General features: G+C 44.5%; 1 protein-coding gene across 3 annotated transcripts; it reads right to left on the bottom strand.

Moving 5' to 3' along the window:
* Positions 1-355: 355 nt before the first annotated feature.
* On the bottom strand, positions 356-17,194 carry gmip (GEM interacting protein). 3 transcript variants are annotated; one of them, XM_083676995.1, is made up of 22 exons: positions 17,020-17,189; positions 15,972-16,115; positions 12,589-12,676; positions 12,155-12,251; positions 11,918-11,981; positions 8,695-8,820; positions 6,992-7,056; positions 6,690-6,797; positions 6,353-6,433; positions 5,928-6,089; positions 5,592-5,729; positions 5,227-5,417; positions 5,000-5,076; positions 4,624-4,686; positions 4,370-4,465; positions 4,063-4,223; positions 3,766-3,942; positions 3,436-3,573; positions 3,134-3,336; positions 2,693-3,020; positions 2,095-2,197; positions 356-1,722 (listed from the first exon to the last, which is right to left on the bottom strand). In XM_083676995.1, the coding sequence occupies exons 1-22, from the start codon at positions 17,147-17,149 to the stop codon at positions 1,067-1,069; spliced, it is 3,396 nt and encodes a 1,131-aa protein (XP_083533121.1). In that variant the 5' UTR covers positions 17,150-17,189; the 3' UTR covers positions 356-1,066. The 3 variants fall into 3 exon arrangements, with proteins under 3 accessions (XP_083533121.1, XP_083533122.1, XP_083533123.1); XM_083676996.1 differs by lacking the exons at positions 15,972-16,115; positions 17,020-17,189 and adding an exon at positions 15,153-15,390; XM_083676997.1 differs by lacking the exon at positions 2,095-2,197 and having other exon boundaries at positions 1,583-1,722; positions 17,020-17,194.
* Positions 17,195-17,649: the final 455 nt, after the last annotated feature.

Genomic DNA, 17,649 nt, shown 5'->3' with positions numbered 1-17,649 from the left:
AATTGGCTTGGTACGGAAAGTTTTGAGAAAACTGAGGTTACATCACTAAAAACAAGCATTTGTGCGCTTCTACTGTAGCGCACATGGAGAACAGCCCGCTACTGCCCCCATGTGGCATAATAGTATTGACCTCTTGCATGTTGACAGCAGCGTTAAGACCAGTCAAATACATTTTACTGAACTCATTTGTACAAAGTCCTTGTGTATTTAAAATGACATCTAACATATTTGCTATTAGCAGTTATTATGAGGATTGATTTGTTCAAAGGCATGTACTTTTCAGTGGGAATTTAACATTTTCTCTGGAGTAGATCTTTATCATTTAACAACTGAGAAATGACAAGTGGTGACCAAGTACATATTGAACTTTGTTTATTCATAGAAATATTAAAGCATTTCAATAAACTTGAAAAAAAAAACACATCAATGTTTTGTTAACACACTCATTTTAAAAAGGGATTGCGTGGGAACTTTTGTGACGCAGCAACATTTTCCAGAATAAATCAGGAGTATGAAATTAAACAACAATCCAAACCTGCAATGAGAGGGCAGTTTATGGGTCTGTGTGCTATGGATACATTTCCTTCAGCTATCCAAAATTCAGAGCAGACCAGTGTAAGATTACAAATAAATAAACATTCTTGTCTGGTATTATTCGAGTCAACACCCAAAAATCCTTGAGAGAATTGTCTGTTACTTTGCCATGTTTGGACTAGAGAGTTACTCCTCTTAAAGGGTGCAAGAGTGATCCTTATACTATTTTTAGGCTCTTAACCAGAGCTGTCTGCTGCTCAAGTTTGGCCTTGAGATCTGCGCATGACTTGAATTTTAACACAAATCTTTCCCTGACATCAATGCATGAATTATTTCATCATGCAAATCATGCCCACTCATTTCAAGATAATATTTGACCCTGTGTGTCTGACTGTGCATACAGTGTTTCATTTGAGTAACTATCTAGTTGAAGTCTACGTGGATGCGCCTGGTTATTTGAGTGTATTACACTGTTTGTATCAAACAGTTGCAGTTACAGTACTGTTCTTTCCTTCTATGGGGTCAACCCTCCTCAGACAAAATGGAGCTGCTCCTCTCTCCCTGAGTGACTTCGTCTCAGCTTCAACCCAGACAGGATTTTCTGCGCAGGTCCAGTCAGGGTCTGCTCCCCAGGAAATCTCCGGAGTGACCGCATCAGAGTCTTTCCCTCACTAATTCTGCACCGATTATTGGACTGATTTATGTTCAGATGAGCCAATGGAGCCACTTGACTCGCAAGCCCCGCCCCATGAGAGGCGTTCAGTGTTGGATTGGACACTGCTGCCGCCGCTGTTGCGCCCGACCCCAGCCTGTCCTGTGCAACTTTGCGTGGGCGTGTCTGTCTGTCTGTCTGACTGTCAGGGGTGTGTCCTGTGCTGAGCAGATGGGCAGTGTCTGGAGTAATGTCCAAGCCACATGCCTGCCTCTGGATCCCTGGGTCTGGGGAGGAGGTGCGGCTGCTGTCGGCGCTCCCTGGCTGGCTCCTCTCTGTGGTCTCAACACACTCCTTCTCTTCAAGCTGCCCAGCCTGAGGGCATATGATGCTGGGGTGGGCTGCTGGGGTGGCCTGCCTCTGCCACTTGACTGGCTGTCTGCTGAAGTGGTACAGTGGCTGGATCCCCGCAGAAGGGTCTGGCTCACCCACCAAATCACCCAGAGGAGCAGCTGCTGCCCCCCTCAGAGCCAGGACTGAGGGAGAGCAGAGAGAGGACACAGGACAAAGGGAGAGGGAGAGAATGAGATAAACAGGGTAGCACAAGGAATATCTTTTAACTGGACAAAATACTCTCCATCACAGAAAGATGTCGATGCCATGTAGCTGCACTTAGGTGAGAGGCTTGCAGCAGAAGAAAGCAGAGGAGAGCAGCAATCAGCAGCTATAATCCATAACGTGATCATTCTTTATGGTGATTTTGTGTTTCTTTCATGTAAACACCATTAGCTGGAAATAAACGGGAGTCTCAACAGTTACAAATGGCAAATCAATACTCCCAGCTATGCCATTTTGCTCACTCTTTTAAGTCAAACCACCTTATTACTCTGTTACTACATCCCGCCTACCTGCTCTCTCATTGGCTTCAGGGCTGAGCTGGTCCACTGCCTCATTGGATGAAGACTTGTCAGATATATAACCCTCACTCGAGTCTCTCTTGATTGTTCGAGTCTGTTGAAATGACAGATGGTAGGTGTTTGGGGTAGAACACCATAGGGGAATGATTGTTGGGGAAATTATTGTGGTTGAAATACTGCACATATAACACCATGCCTAGAATTTAAACCCTAACAGTAAAGGTAAAAGTAACCCCCCCCCCCCCACCTGTCCAGTATTGCCAAGAAGAGAGTATGTTTTGTGGTCTGGTGCTGAAAACAGCCATGCTCAGTGTGTGGTGCAGATCAGAGTCCAGCGAGAGCAGCAGAAGCACACAAGCCAGGGATTTAATCCTCACAGAAAAAGCGTGTAATCCTCTCAGGTTTCCCCATGGCCGAGCCAATGCCGTTAAGGCAACAGGTAAGCAATAGGAAAAGCAGCTCAAGCTGAACTCAGTCAACCCTGTGCAGTGGGCATGTCTATCCACGTCACTGTCAATCACATGCAGCTTTACCAATCACGATCCCCTATTGGAGTTGGAGCCAACCGACCCCTCAGTGTGTTTCTTACCTCTAGGGAGCGAGGGCGTTCTCTGGATGAGGCCCCAGGGTCCTGAGGGGCAGAGGTCTCCTGAGCCAGGGTACACGGTGTCCTGGGAGGGGTGTCTGGGAGGGGGGCACTGGGAGGTGGAGGAGGAGGGGTGCATGGTCTCTGCTGAGGGCCAAAAAGCTGTTCTTTGTGTGTGATGAGGAACTCCACTAGTAAGGCCTGATAGGTGGTCTCTAGCAATGCAATCATTGACACGTCCACTGACACCAGGGGGCGCAGGAGAGTTGGACCAAACACTATGCCCAGGTTTCCTGGAGACATCTTGTTCTCTTCATAATTCTCTGCAATTCTGGAGAAAGAGTAATGAGAGTAATGAGAGTGGGAATTATGAATGAGAATCAAAACAGATGGGATCAGATGCTAGAGCAATGTGTTACATCATGACCAGGTGCAGTGCAGTACCTGTGCAGGTGACACATCATGTGATGCAGCGTACAGTAGCAATATGGAGGAAGCCTCTCCAGAAGTTCTTTCAGATTGTGAATTATGTTCTCCACTATCCTGGGAGTCTCTTCTGTGGGATCCCTCTCGCTTATACGTTGGATCTCCTTGCCCACCATGATGAAATCATTGTACAGGTCAAAGGTCAACAATGGCTCTGGAAGCTGTGGGAGGGAAATAGCAACGTTAGCATTAACGACGCATTAAACTGACAGTGTTTTGCCCAAACGACCATGCTGGGGGGAGACACTGTGTAGTCGTACCTCCTTGAAGAAGTGCTTGAGGACAGAGGTGATGTCATGAGGTGAGAGGTCAGAGAGGTCAACCTGGTCCTTCTGAGTCTCGAAAGCCTGACACAACTTCTGAATGCGAGGCTTGGCCCCACTGACTCGATACACTCCCTAGGAGGAAGAGAGACATGGGGAGAATGCTTCAGATGCACTAAAGCTACAGACAAAACTGTTTTCTTACATGCCACTTACTCTATAGCTACATCGATGACCATTCAAATACCTGTGCTCAACTACCTTTATTAACATCTCTTCCACTATCAATGTACATTATGTATGCTGGTGTATGTGTGTTAACAGTACCTGCACAGTCAGAGCACGGCTCTCTATCTCTGTGGTGCAGCGTTTCACCACGAAGGGCACCTCGTCTGGCCGCTCGCGTGGCAGCAGGGAGAAGCCCACCCCGAAGAGAATCCCCTTCCTGTTCTCACACTCCAGCTGACACACCTCCAGGCACTTCCTGTGGACCGCCAGGCTGCACTGTGGGGAGGTGGAGAACAGACAGATGAACAAAAGCAAGAGAGATCCCTCTCTCAGTGAATCACTTTCCTTCTTCTTCTTCTTCTTCTTCTTCTTCGTTTCCCATCTCCTCTCGCCTACCTCTTCACACTCAATCCCGTTGACCACGATGTAGTTGTCACACTGTTTGCACTTGACCATCTTGCTCTTCATTTTCCTGAGTCGGTGTGTGAGCGCAGCTCTCGAGTTAGCACGCACTTTCCCAACGGCTCCGTTCCCTTCGGGAGTGGATTCTCCACACTCTGCAGGGAGTGTACACAGCAGGTATGAAACATTCAGACACTCAGGTCAACTCGAAGGGGAATACATTGGTTGAATGTAGTCATGTGTTTATGTGAGCACATAACATATCAAATGGCACTAGTTGTGACCATTGGGTAACACTCACCTCCTTCAAAGACCGTCCCCATGTCCCTCTCATCCAGGTCGTCTGAGGACATTGTGCCAGTGGAGGGGACTTTGAGTAGCCTTCTATTCCCATGAGCTTCAAGGTTCACATGGAGCAGACACAAAGGCAAAGGAAAGGTATATATAAACAGGATATTTAATTCTCTCGACCATCAAAAGTGACTATTGTAATGATATTAGAAAAATCTAGTGAGACAAGTTAGTGAAAGAATGACTGTGCAGACATATTCTTACCTGGACTAGACAGAGACTCAAGACTCCCTCCCATGCTCTCACTGTCACTGTAACCTGTCCTTCCTGTAAAACAACACATGAACAGTCAAAACAATAAATAAGGGCAGAAACGTGACTACGGGTAATGGCTAGAAAAACTGGACACCAATACATCAGCTCAGTTCAATCTTTTTTATTTTTTTATTCCAGAGAGAAAATTTGGCTTGCAGACAGGGGCAACACAACACATGATTAAAGTAAAATTCAAAAGAGAGGTTAGTGGCAGACAAATTGACAACAACAACAACAACAACAAGTCATATTAGTTTACAGTTAAAGTGCCAGTGACACACATAATGTCTTACCACATGGGTGTCAGGTAAAAAGAAAGCCTTACTTAAATCACTGGGTCGTTTCCCCAGGCCATCATCTGGCAGAGGGAAGTCGATGGGGATGCTGTTTTTTTTACGACCACTAGGAGGTGACATGTGAAGAAAGAAAGACAGATCGAAAGAAAGAAAGAAAGAACAGAAGAATAGTTTGAGTTGACCTGGATAAACAGACAAAACTTTAAGTAGAAAAACACTTGAAAGCTTGAAAGAAAAACATTCTATTCTGCTGTACCTCTTTCCCTGGGGGACAAACTCTTGGAAGTTGAAGGTCTGGAGGGGCTGCTCCTGCAGACGCTTCCGGAATATGTAGAGCAGGTAGGGCTCCCCAGGCTCACACGGCCTGCAAGTCAGCTCCAGGTTATGGTAGCCTAATGGGACAGGCTCTGTCTGCTGCCTCTGGTGGTAGAACATGTTGACTGTGGCCTGGGAGAAACAGAGGAGATTTTAGAGTGGGTAATTGAATCAAGATTTACAGTCTAATTGTACTCACTGTTACTGTGCTTATCCTTCACCCTGTAAATCCTTTATATAAACACAGATGGTAAGCTCAGGTCACTCAGCACAGGGTTGCATTGCTCTGTGGGTTTATACACCTACCTCCTTCAGCACAGTGTCTCCCTGACAGATGATCTTGCGGGTGTGAACAATGATTCTCTCCTTCACCTTCTCCAACTCGTCCTGGTGGATCTTGGCATCAAACACACACTGTCGGTACAGCGTCTCTGCCTCTGTCATCTGAGAGAGAGAAGGAGAGAGAGAGAGGGAGAGAGAGAAGGAGAGAGAGAGAGAGGGAGGGAGAGAGAGAGAGTGTTTTGTTAAATGCTTTTGTTATTTTAGCACAAGTATAAACAGTTGGAACTGAGGGAAGTGGGGGATATAGTATGTTTACAGGGAGCAGGTTAGGAGTGAACCCAGGGGAGGTTGTGCCCTCACCTTGGTCTGGGCATCGTCCCGTGACTTCCTCCTCTTGTCCAGGGTCTTGTATCCAGCGGTGTCGTCTACAGCCTTGGCACTCCCAGCCTTGGCCTTCTCCAGCTCCTCAGAGCGCTGTATGTACTGTTGGCGAGCCTTCTTCAGAGCCGTCACCACATCGTACTGACCAATGACAAGGGACGTCAGGGGACACAAATCTCTCCAAAGACATTATTTTTGTCTTTATGACAGTACTCTGCTTTTTCTAGTAAAGTCAAACTTACATAAATGGTATCTACTGTATCTAGTATCTTAGCCTTAAAAAAGAGACACACAAAGCACTCTTGCTAATACAGCACACCCCCCAACATTAACCCCAAACATACATTCAGTATACAGTATATACCACAGAGGAAAGACAGACACAGGTCAACTACAATACCCACCATCCTCTTCTGTTCTCTTGACCACTGCTCCTTGAACTCTCTGCGCCACTTGTCAATCTCATTCCTCTTGGCAGCCAGGGCCTTAAAGATAGAGATATATGATTAAACACACCCATCTATACATTTAGATGAATCATTTCACTACTGTTCATTATGGACACGCCTAGGGCCCTATTCAATCTAAACCACTCACAGGATCAACAACTCTCATGTTAGAAGTAATATACAGACTTGTTTTATTTTGAGTCCACACATGCATTTTGCAGGACAAGAGCACTTCTGCTATTGACCCAGACATGATCAGCAGGTTGGATTGAGTGTCTGTGTGGGTGAGCACCTGGTAGCAACGCTGCTGCAGTATTTCTGCGGTCTGTCTGGTGGACGCACTGTTCTTGACGTCTTGCTCCAGGGCCATAGTGTAGATGTACTGTAAAGGCATCATGTCCTGCACCAAAATTAAACATAATTTCATACACATTATATGACTTGAATTCATGATAAAAACACCAATGATTTGCATAAAGATATGTATTTCTAGGCAATACTGCGCACAATATACACTATACACACCACACTCACACTCTCACACACACTCTCTCACACATGCGTACACACGTGTACACAGGCACACACACATACCTGTTGGGAAATGCAGGACCTGGCGGTTTCTGCCGCCTTCATGATGTTCTTTGCAAACTCTTGCTCTGCAAACAAACAAGCACTGATCATATTGTAATCAAAGTAATACCACTGTCCTACATAACTCCACTGTTATTCAGATCAGACATAAAAGCCTTCAATCATTCAGTGATTCCTATTTTCTGTTTATGATTACAAAATATTGGCACACTGGGACAAAGTAAGTTTCCATGGTGGAAAATTGTATTGATTAAAAAAACAGCGTATCTGTATTGACAGGATGTCTAAAGCTTTTATCCAGCAAACATCAATATGACTTTGGAGCTGCTACATGTTCCATTAATGGCCAGTTCATTTATATAACCAAATCTCTACTGGGAAAAATGATTATCAGAACTCCCAAAGAGAGGACAGGTCTGAGTCTGACCACTGTTTACATCATCGTCCCAATATCAATATCAAAATCAATACTGTGCTTTGCTTTTCTAATTGCTGCCCAACATAATTTAGACTGAACATCTGCTCAATGTTGTTGCTGTAATGTCTATTCTGCAACACTGCACTAACCACTGACCCTCAGTATTAACTACCACCACTAACTTTCTCCAATCCTTGTTTTACAGCTTCTCTGGAGCTCAATTTCCTGAAAGCTAAGTAACACACCCACAATCCACGCTACAATGCTTTCGGGAAACTCACTCTTGCACTGTTACTTTTAACATCAACAATGAGTATACATTGTTGCGGGTGTCACCTCTCCCTCACACATCTGTTCTGATGGCAGCACTAAGGAGAAACCCAGAGCAGTGTGTTACCATGTAACCCTGTGCACCACCATTAGTCATCTGTCCTTCCCCTATTGCCCAACACACACTCATGGTTTGGGGACTCTTCCATATCACGGCAGGGGACTCCTCCAGACAGACAGGCAGTGATCTGGGCACCTGGGCAGGCTGATGCCTGGGTAATCTCTCTGCCCTCCTGCAGTAGCCCTGTCCATCAACTCCATTCTCCTGCTGTGACCTCTTAATCTGCCCTGTAATCCATCTCTCTGTGGGGTTTGCTGTGGTGACTGCATCACACGCTGTGATCGTCATTGACTACCACACAGTTTGAGTATGTTATCGCAGGGCATGCTACCCCGCAGATTAATCCCCTTACAGACTTGTAATACTGGTTCTCTGCCACCAGAGGATGGTACTATGGATGATACTGTTACAGAAGGTCTTATGATCCTATCTCAGGTACATTCCACACATTCTCTCTCCGCTGGCCAAATTTACACTGTTGTCTTTTTCAGGAATAATGTGACTAGATGGCTTTCCAAGCAGAGCAGCTTATGTTGCTGTTATAACTGTTATAAACAAAACAACTATAAAAAATGACCAAAAAAAGAGCCGGTTTCCTGGACCTAGCTTACTGTTAGCCTAAAAATCATCTACAATGGAGAGTGAATTGAGAATGAGATTTGGTTCGGGACATGACTTAATGAAAATGTACTTGCTGGAACAGATGTAGGACCACTGTATGATGTTGGTTTGTTTGTAAATGTACATATAAGGGCACATTTCTATACATAGGCAGCATACCTGTATGTTTTTGTGAGTATGTTTGTATATAGTTAAAACTACTTTGCAATGGCGCGAATAACAACCATGAGATAGACACACTGCATAAACACACACAAACGCGGTTCCACTCACCTAGGCTGATTCTCTTGTCCATCCAGGCTAGCAGATCTTTAGCGTACCGGCACCACATTTTGGCGTACTGGAGGGCCAGCTCCACTCCGCCCTCACAGCGACAGAGGGCCAGGTCTGCGTCCTGAGCTGAGAGGGAGTACATCAGCATCACTGCAAGCTCTGCATAGCCCTCCCCCCCGAATAACACACACTCCGCAGGGCTCTGCCCCTCAGTCCCTCCTCCGGTGGACACACAGGGAAGTCTCTCTCCTCCTCGAGAGTTAAACCCCCCTTCTACCTCCACAAAGCTGGGCTGAGTATCTAAAGCAGCTCGCGATATGTTGTGTGTCCCACACGGTCAGTCATGCATAGTCCAAGGAAACAATTGAAACAGCTCATGGGAGGAAAAAAAAGACAATGACAGAGGGTAACTCCTATTTCTCAGTTCCTTGTGACCTGCAGAAAGGGAACTCTGTGGTGACGATATGGTTTACGAATACCCGATACCGCAATGAGTGACTGAAATGACCTGTCATGGCTAGTCCCCTGCTGTTGCACAAATGGTGTCAGCATGGTGGGCTCTGGCACCATGGATACGTGGTCGGTGGTCTCAAAGCCAAATGCTGGGCTCTTGTGGAAAACTATTGTCCGAGAGAAATCTCCTGTACAGCTGCTTGCGGGTCAAACAGACAGGGTTTGAGCAGAGAGTGAAGGGTGCCGGAAGATCCAAAACAAACTTTGCTACACCTTCTCCCTCTTCTGCTCTCTCTCTCTCCCTGGTCCCTCCCTCTGCGTCCTGCAGCAGCTGATTACAATCCTCCGCTGTCAAGAAAATGTCAGTCTCAGGTGGTAACCACAATAACACTTTGAATGTGTTATATATGCTCTTCTGCTGAATGTCATGCAGCAGAAGAGCAGGTCTCTGCTGTGGTTAAGCACGCAGGCTGTTGGTGTTGGCGTTAAGTCAGCAGCAGAAAGTCTCCGTCTTCCTCTCTGACTCAGAGAAAGCAGATGATGTGCAACAGTGTGGTCATGTGGTCTGTCCCTCCCACTCCTGTCCGCTCTCTCTTTTCCCCTCTGCCTCAGTCAATTTTTTCACCTCTTTCTTTTCTTTTCTTCACTCCTCCTCTCGCTGTCAATTTGACTATACTATGTACTCCTATGTTTTTCGCCCATCACTGTCCATTCACGTATTTGAACTGTTCACAGGTTAGTAGTTGCTATCTTTGTTTGTATCAATGCCACAGTGTTCTAACAGAGTGCACTATTCCTCTTTTCAGTTCTCAAACAGATGTACATCTTCACTCTGACTCATATATTCTGGGCTCAACTCCACTCTGTCTGCTACAGATCACTCTCCAAAAGTTACAGCAGAGAAATGCATTTCTAAAAAAACGTTTTCCTAAAGGTAATTCCATCTGCAAGTAAAATCCTCAAGAGGCTTAAATCCTGGAAAAACGAATTTCGGACTGGGGCATGTGCCTTGTTGACCACTCTCTGCTTTGCTCTCTCTATTCTGGACTCCTCTACACACTTTTGGCAACGTCCCAGTAACATCTATGCTCCCCCCTCGCTGCCCCTGGCACTGGGAATGGGGATTATCCAGGACAGGTCCAGATTGTAGAGTGACAGGCTTTAGAGCAGAGCAGTACAAGGTTTACCTCCTGGTGTGTGAAAGAGTGCCTGACCAGGGGATGGGGGGTTGGGTGTGGAGAGGGTTAGCTTAGCCCAGACTAAGCAATCCACTGTCATACATGATCTCTGTCTCATACATGATCTCTGTCTCCTTGTATTGAGCATACATGTGTATCTGTAATGTCTCTGCCAGTCCATTGACAGGTTTATTTGACTCAAGACTGACATGATTCTGAGAATGTGATCTTGTTATACAAGTGCAAGCACGACAGTAGTTACACACAAGCACAAAAACTCTGTCCATATTGTTATTGATCCATTATGCCGTCCTGACCCAACAAAGACAGACACACACACACACACACACACACACACACACACACACACACACACACACACACACACACACACACACACACACACACACACACACGCAATTGTGATCAATCATTCTGTGTGATCTGATGACTGGCAGAGAAAACAAGGCCACGGACCACTCATCTCCACAGCCCTTCCCTACTCCTACCCCCAACTCTCGCCCCTCCATTTGGGTCATTACAGATCAGATCCACACCAGTGGGGGGTAGCAGGGAGAATTGGGAAAAGTCCGGGCTCGTGTGGATATGGGACTAGACTGAAAAGAGCAGTAGAGAATCAGAGGTTTGTTCTCTGGTGTAGTGTAAATCAGGACTTCTGTGCATTCAGTGGTTGGCACTTTTCCAAGGTTTCCACTCTGATGTGATTGCGTTACTTAAATGCTATATGTCCCTATGTAATCCCTAATCTCTGTTTGGCTGTGCATGCTCAAGAATTTCTGTTCAGTTTAGATTGGGTCAACTGACATCCCTGCCGACACAGGTCCTATAGAAACAGCTGATCAGAGGTTGAAGCTTGCAGCTGGTATCACAATTTATTGGCCACATTCACTGCTGTTACTCCTCTCTATCGCTGTAGTTTCTCTCTTAACCTGAACAATGCTATTTTCACTCTACTCCAATCACTCCTCCCTTTCCTCTGTTGCTCTCCTTTCCCTCCCTCCCTCCCTCCCTCCCTCCCTCTCTCTCTCTCTCTTCCCCTTGTGTCTGAGGTAAAAACTGAGAGCAGCTGCCTGCTGGTCTAATCCTCTCTCCACCCCCATTTTGTCCTAATCTTGTTAGAGCAGGGCAATTAGACCATGTGGCTAATTACACATAAACAAGAGAGGTTGAAGAGGGGAGATTAAGAACTGTGACACACTGCCACCCACATCAATCACATTCATTCGGGATTGGCTCCACTCTGGTGTCAATCAATCGGCTGCGTTTCCTGAAGAGAATGGGATTGACAGGGAGACATATGGTCCTAATGGTAGAGATCACAGAACCTTCAACCTTCAACACGTTACAATCTATCCCCTATCTACAACCAACTGTGATGGAATCTCTCTTAGCCTCTCCGAATGCTCTGAACACCATGCATACCGTATGCCTTCCTGGCACATTCCAACCCCAGCATTGACTCAGGCACCGGCTGCATCATCACCACAAATAAAAACACATCCCATAGGATATGCACTCACACAAACAGGCAACACACAACAATATATATAGATATAGATATATATACATACCTGATTGACCTCCATCTTTCTCATCGCCATAAGAGCGCATTTCTGGGCAGTAGACATCCTCACACTGTCAAGGTGAAACACAGACTCTTACATAGACACATGGGATTTGCGAAGAGGAAATGCACTGCATTGTATAACAGCAGAAATCCAACTCATATGAATAAAAAAATTAACACAAATCAGCAATACTTAATACTCATATCATATAGGTGTAATAACATAGTAATAACCACTCACTGTCACATCATCCAGCTCTGTGATCTCTGTGGTTTCCGTAGAGACAGTTTCTGCGATGGACTGGGAGTCAGGGTCCGGCAGCATCTCCTCTACAGTGCTGATGGACCACAGGACAGACATATAGGCAGGACAATGGAGAGCAAGGGAATAATATACGAATGGAATCATGTAAAATAGTGACCAATACACACACCCACCCACCCACGCAGGCGCGCACACACACACACACACACACACACACACACACACACACACACACAGACACACACACAGTAGTCACGTCCTCGCCATCAATTACTGTATAACGTAAGCACTTGCATATCATGCATTGTGGACACAGAGACACTGTCCCTTATTGGATTGATTATTTTTAATAGGGAGTTGGTATACAACTCAATACATATTGAGTGAATATCTCTATAAGTAACACTTACGAGTAGACTAAAGACAGCTCAAGATTATCAAAGTCCCGGAAGATTTCACTGTAACGCTTGGTCTCAGACTTGTTTGGTACCTTCACATCTAGGATGAGAAATGGACGACAAAAATGTGAGAAAGTCATTCAGATTTATCAATTCATATTTCTCTTTATGTCATACTTCCCATACTTCCCATACACAAAAGTATGAATTGTAGGGCAATATTGATACACTAGCTAGAGCACATGCACACACTTTGAAGTTAAAGAGGTCTTGACGTTAGACATACTCTTCTCTTTTTAGAAGTAAACAGAAGGGAGTAAATGTTATGGCCAACACCCAGCCCAGTACAGAGGTTGTGGGGAAATAAAAGCTTGAAGGTTTTAAGGGTGGTGGTGGTGGTGATGAAAGCCTTTGCTGTGTGATTGTGTGTTTATGTGTGTAAATGACATTAGTTATTATTGTAACACAGCCTCTACCAAAAAAGTATCCAACTGTCACCATTATAAAACAGCAAGAACTGCTGAGAACTGCTTGTTCTTGTTCTTTAGCTGTGTGTAAATAGACAAATGCACTGTAGACTTAGAAGTAAAGTTTACAGAGGGAATTAAGAGAGAAGTTATGGTGTTATTAATACATGAGCAAAAGGAGAAATGCTACTCAAACAAAGAGTTCAACTCATTTGATATGCTGAAGGCTATTCCATGACCTGGTGGAAAAAACTGAAAGGCCATACAGTAAGAGGCAAGGGACATTCAATGATAAATTACAGTACATTGTCCTAACTCAAGTATAACTTTTGACTGTTACACATGGTTTCACTTTAGGGCAGTTAAAATGCAAAAAAAAGCTGTGTTAACAAGAACACAGAATGAGAACAAAACTTTCTCAGTGCCTTCATATAGGTCAACCACATCCTGCATGCAATTTGTGTCATTTGTGTCAATGTTTTTCACATTAGCAGATGTGTTCTACTCACATACTAGTAAAAGACAGGTAATACATAAGAGTAGTATAACTAGTAAAAGACAGGTAATACATAAGAGTAGTATAACTAGTAAAAGACAGGTAAGAGTAGTATAACTATACTCAGTCAAGCTCTCTAAACCTAATTTAGCTAGATTTAGAAACAAACCATTCTTTCTACAGTTCAAATTATTTCTTCCTTTATTCTACAGAATTTATTATTTGTCACTTTATGGTTCCCAGAGATGTTTACACAATGTAGCTAAATTCTTTCACCAGGCTATTTTTTCTAAAAGGTGTGGCATTCCTAACTTAATAGAATAAAAAACCTTGTGAATTCTTGGTTAGTGGTTCACACCAGCGCACTTGCAGAATTGCTCAGTTAAAAAGAGTCAAAGGAAACACAGTGCATTTGAATGATACTTAGATTGCTGAATTAACAATGTCAGAGGCATAGATATAGAACAGCTACAGATATAGAACTATATACACTCACTGAACACTTTATTAGGAACACCTGTACACCTTCTCATGGTGGAGGTGGTGTAATGCTGTGGGGAATGTTTTCTTGGCACACTTTAGGCCCGTTAATGCCAATCAATCATCGCTTGAATGCCACAACCTATTTGAGTATTGTTGCTGACCATGTGCATCCCTTCATGGCCACAATTTACCATCTTCTAATGGCTACTTCCAGCATGATAACATACCATGTCACAAAGCAAAAGTCGTCTCAAACTGGTTTCATGAACATGAACATGACAATGAGTTCAGTGTTCTTTAGTGGCCTTCCCAGTCACCGGATCTGAATCCAATAGAACATCTTTGGGATGTGGCAGAACGGGAGATTCACAGCTGCAGGAATTGCATGATGCAATCATGTCATCATGGACCAGAATCTCAAAGGAATTGTGGATTGAATGCCACGAAGAATTGAGGCTGTTTTGAGAGCAAAGGGAGGTCCTACCCAGTATTAGTATAGTGTTCCTAATAAAGTGTTCGGTGAGTGTATAAGTGTTGTATCTCTATGGTCAGAGAGATCACATACAGAGCCAGACACGTGAGGTGAGGAAAATAATTTGCTCAAGACTCATTTGCTGTAAATGTTTGCAAACATATATATGCCATTTAGCTGACGCTTTTATCCAAAGCGACTTACATTGCAGTGAGTGCACACATTTCAGTATATATGGTCCCAGCGGGAATCAAACCCACAACTTTAGCGTTGTTAGCGCCATGCTCTACCAACTGAGCCACAGAGGACCCAAACATTTAAGCTAATGAAATATTTTTTGACATATAAGTCAAGTCTAATACAGCTATTTGTCAAAATGGAGGACGAGTTCAGGAAGTTCACTGATCCTGCACTGACTGGGAGGATGTAGCATGCAACCACAAAGACACACACACACACACACACACACACACACACACACACCTGTGAGTGTGAGTTTCCCTGCACGTCCTCAGTGAAATCTCCCACAGAACTTCACCAAGTGATAAAATCACACACCACTTCTGTTCAAAAAGTCATTAACTATTCTCTGAAAACCTTCCCACCTCCTATTCTCCCAACCCTGATGATAATCATCTCCCTCTCTCTTGTTACTCACCTGGGGATTTGGAGGGCTCCTGGTCTGAGGCATGTGCTTCTTCCATTTCCATTTTTCTCTCTCTCTCTCCCTCTCTCTCTATCTCAATTACCTGCACCTAGAACCTACCTACCTACCTACCACAGAAACTACAATACATCTCCTGTTAATCACACATGAGGAACCAGGGCTTCAGAGCAGGAAATCAGCTCTACTTCCCCTCAATGTAGGCTACTCAAACACTAAATACACACTTCTGGTAAAGTGATGGCATGTGACTCTTGCTGCCCTTCTTTTCTTGCTGTAGTGCAAGGAGGTTGGCCAATACGGTTTCACCATAAGATGAGGAAGTGTCACTGTGTCTTTGTCACTGTAGGCCACACCTACACTGTCACACCAAACATGGCTAAATATGTGAGTGTGCGAGAGAGAAAGAAAAAACGTTGCTCTGTGTTTGCAAAAAGTGTGTCACAGGCCTTGATGTCTGTGATGTGTGATGTGAAGATTATTGCCAGTGTCAGTGGATTCAGCTTGTGTTTGTGGCTGTGCCACTTTACTGTATCCATGCCAGCAATACAAAAATCTCTTAAATGTACTCTGTCATGGGGGTTGATAGGTGACAGATGTTGCTTTTGGTTGACAAAATAGGAGACAACCTTTTATCTAGCTACAGTTGATATGGTTATTGGTGAACCATACCAACCTAAGGAGTTTTCTATGGTTTGCTGTTGAGGGAGCTCCACCATCTGTAACAGAGATGTGAGCAATCTCCAAGTCTTCATTGGGTTTGTAGAGAGTAAGGTGAGGAGGTCCAGGTGAGGCTGGGGATGTGAGACTTACCTGAGAGGGAGAGTCGCAGCATGGAGAGGGCATGGCTCACTGGAGGCTGCCCAAAGGCTGGGTAACGCTCAGTCAGGGCTTGCAGAGACTCCTGCAGGGCCTGGAGTCCCATGGCCACCTTTGGCTGGGGAGGGCCATCTGACTCTGAAATGAAGCGAGAGAAAATGGTCTTGAGTAAATAGACAACATGTTCCAGAATCTGAATATGTTGAGAGAAATAGGCCACCGGTCACAACTTTTATTATTAAATCTGGTAATGTGGAAACTACCAACATACTGTTATATTCAATAGTGATGTCAAGTGACCAAGGGCATAGATGGAAAATCTAACTAAGGAGAATGGAATGGATCCTTGAAAGGTTCGGTCACTGTCAACTCGGAGCTATTTGCACATATGAGCAATGTGATCGTATCCCTTTCCCTCCAAGTGAACTGCATTGACATCGGAATTATGTTGGCGACTGGCGACCCCGTGAGGCGGCCCAGTAGGCTATCGCATCGAGGTCTGACTCTGACAGAAGGTCGTCGGAGCGGGTGATGACTCGCCCCATCTGTGACGAGGATTATACACACAACATACGAATGTAAATATACATAATCCTCGTCACAGGTGGGACTACAATTGGGCCTACTGTCCTAGCATAACATTTAGTTTACTCGGTGTACAGTAGCCTGTTGAGAGATGTTTTACTAAAACCATAGGTTAAAACGCCTATATGAATTCTGTGTGGCATGCACAAGTCAGATATTTGCTATAGGCAAGACCAGTGGCCGAATTACACCATGTAATTGTTCAATTACATGCCCACATCATAGCTGTTTAGACAAACTTGGAAATATCAAGCACTATTAGCGTCACGTGCACCAATAACGCATAACGGACGCATGCGCGCGCTTCAGTGACTAACAGTTGAAGCCCAACATTTGACCACTTAATTCGGACCCTGGCCACCGCAAGACTATTTATATCCGTCTGTCATTATTAAAGGAAGCCTCTAACAATGTGTCTAAACACACGTGTGTTCAAAGTTGTAAATCCACAACTCACCACAATCCTCAAAGAGAACCCGGAATTGTTTTAAACGGCGTGCCACTGTGCGGAGCTTTGAGACGGTCCATGGTAGGTCGCAGTGCCCAAGCATAAGAATGCGTTGGCACTGCACAAATGTGATGTTCATTCCCGGTACATGCGAATTATAGTTATATATAAATATATTATATTAATCCGCGATGTGAGTCGTCGTTTAGTCGTCTGCTACCTTGAAGCTAAGTCACCAACCTCTATGCCTATCCCTGCCTCTTCACACATGAGGTCTAGTGACCTAAACTAATAGGTTTCTTATTGCTTTCAAACTAAGCATCTTAGCATCTTGTCCAACAGCATTCCTGTTTTGCAACAGCTTGGCGTCACCTCAACCTTATTGTAATCGTTTAATGAAGGATAGAAGTAACAGTTGCCACCACTGCAGTGACATGGCAGTTTTCATTCAAAATTCCATCAAAATTAACAATTAAGTAAAACAAGCGTATATTTTGGGTTCTGATGGGGTAAGATATTTGAACTAAGGGTATGATACATTTCTAAGTTATATTCTTCAAGAATCAATGGATATAATTCATGTAAAAGTCTTCTTTTTTTTCCAGTTTTCCAAAAAGACGGACGAATACGCCACTTGTT

The sequence above is a fragment of the Argentina silus genome (assembly GCF_951799395.1).
Source record: "Argentina silus genome assembly, chromosome: 9".
NCBI lineage: Eukaryota > Metazoa > Chordata > Actinopteri > Argentiniformes > Argentinidae > Argentina > Argentina silus.
The sequence above is the reverse complement of the archived record's forward strand: the minus strand, read 5'-3'. Positions and strand labels throughout refer to the sequence as shown.

Excerpts from the sequence above, each read along its gene's own strand:
- gmip (XM_083676995.1), bottom strand. The coding sequence starts at position 17,149 with ATGAACATCACATTTGTGCAGTGCCAACGCATTCTTATGCTTGGGCAC. Across the intron at positions 8,821-11,917 it reads GAAAGATGGAGGTCAATCAG|CTCAGGACGCAGACCTGGCC; the intron begins GTATGTATATAT and ends ACTCCCTCTCAG. Across the intron at positions 4,224-4,369 it reads GGGGACGGTCTTTGAAGGAG|AGTGTGGAGAATCCACTCCC; the intron begins GTGAGTGTTACC and ends CACTCCCTGCAG.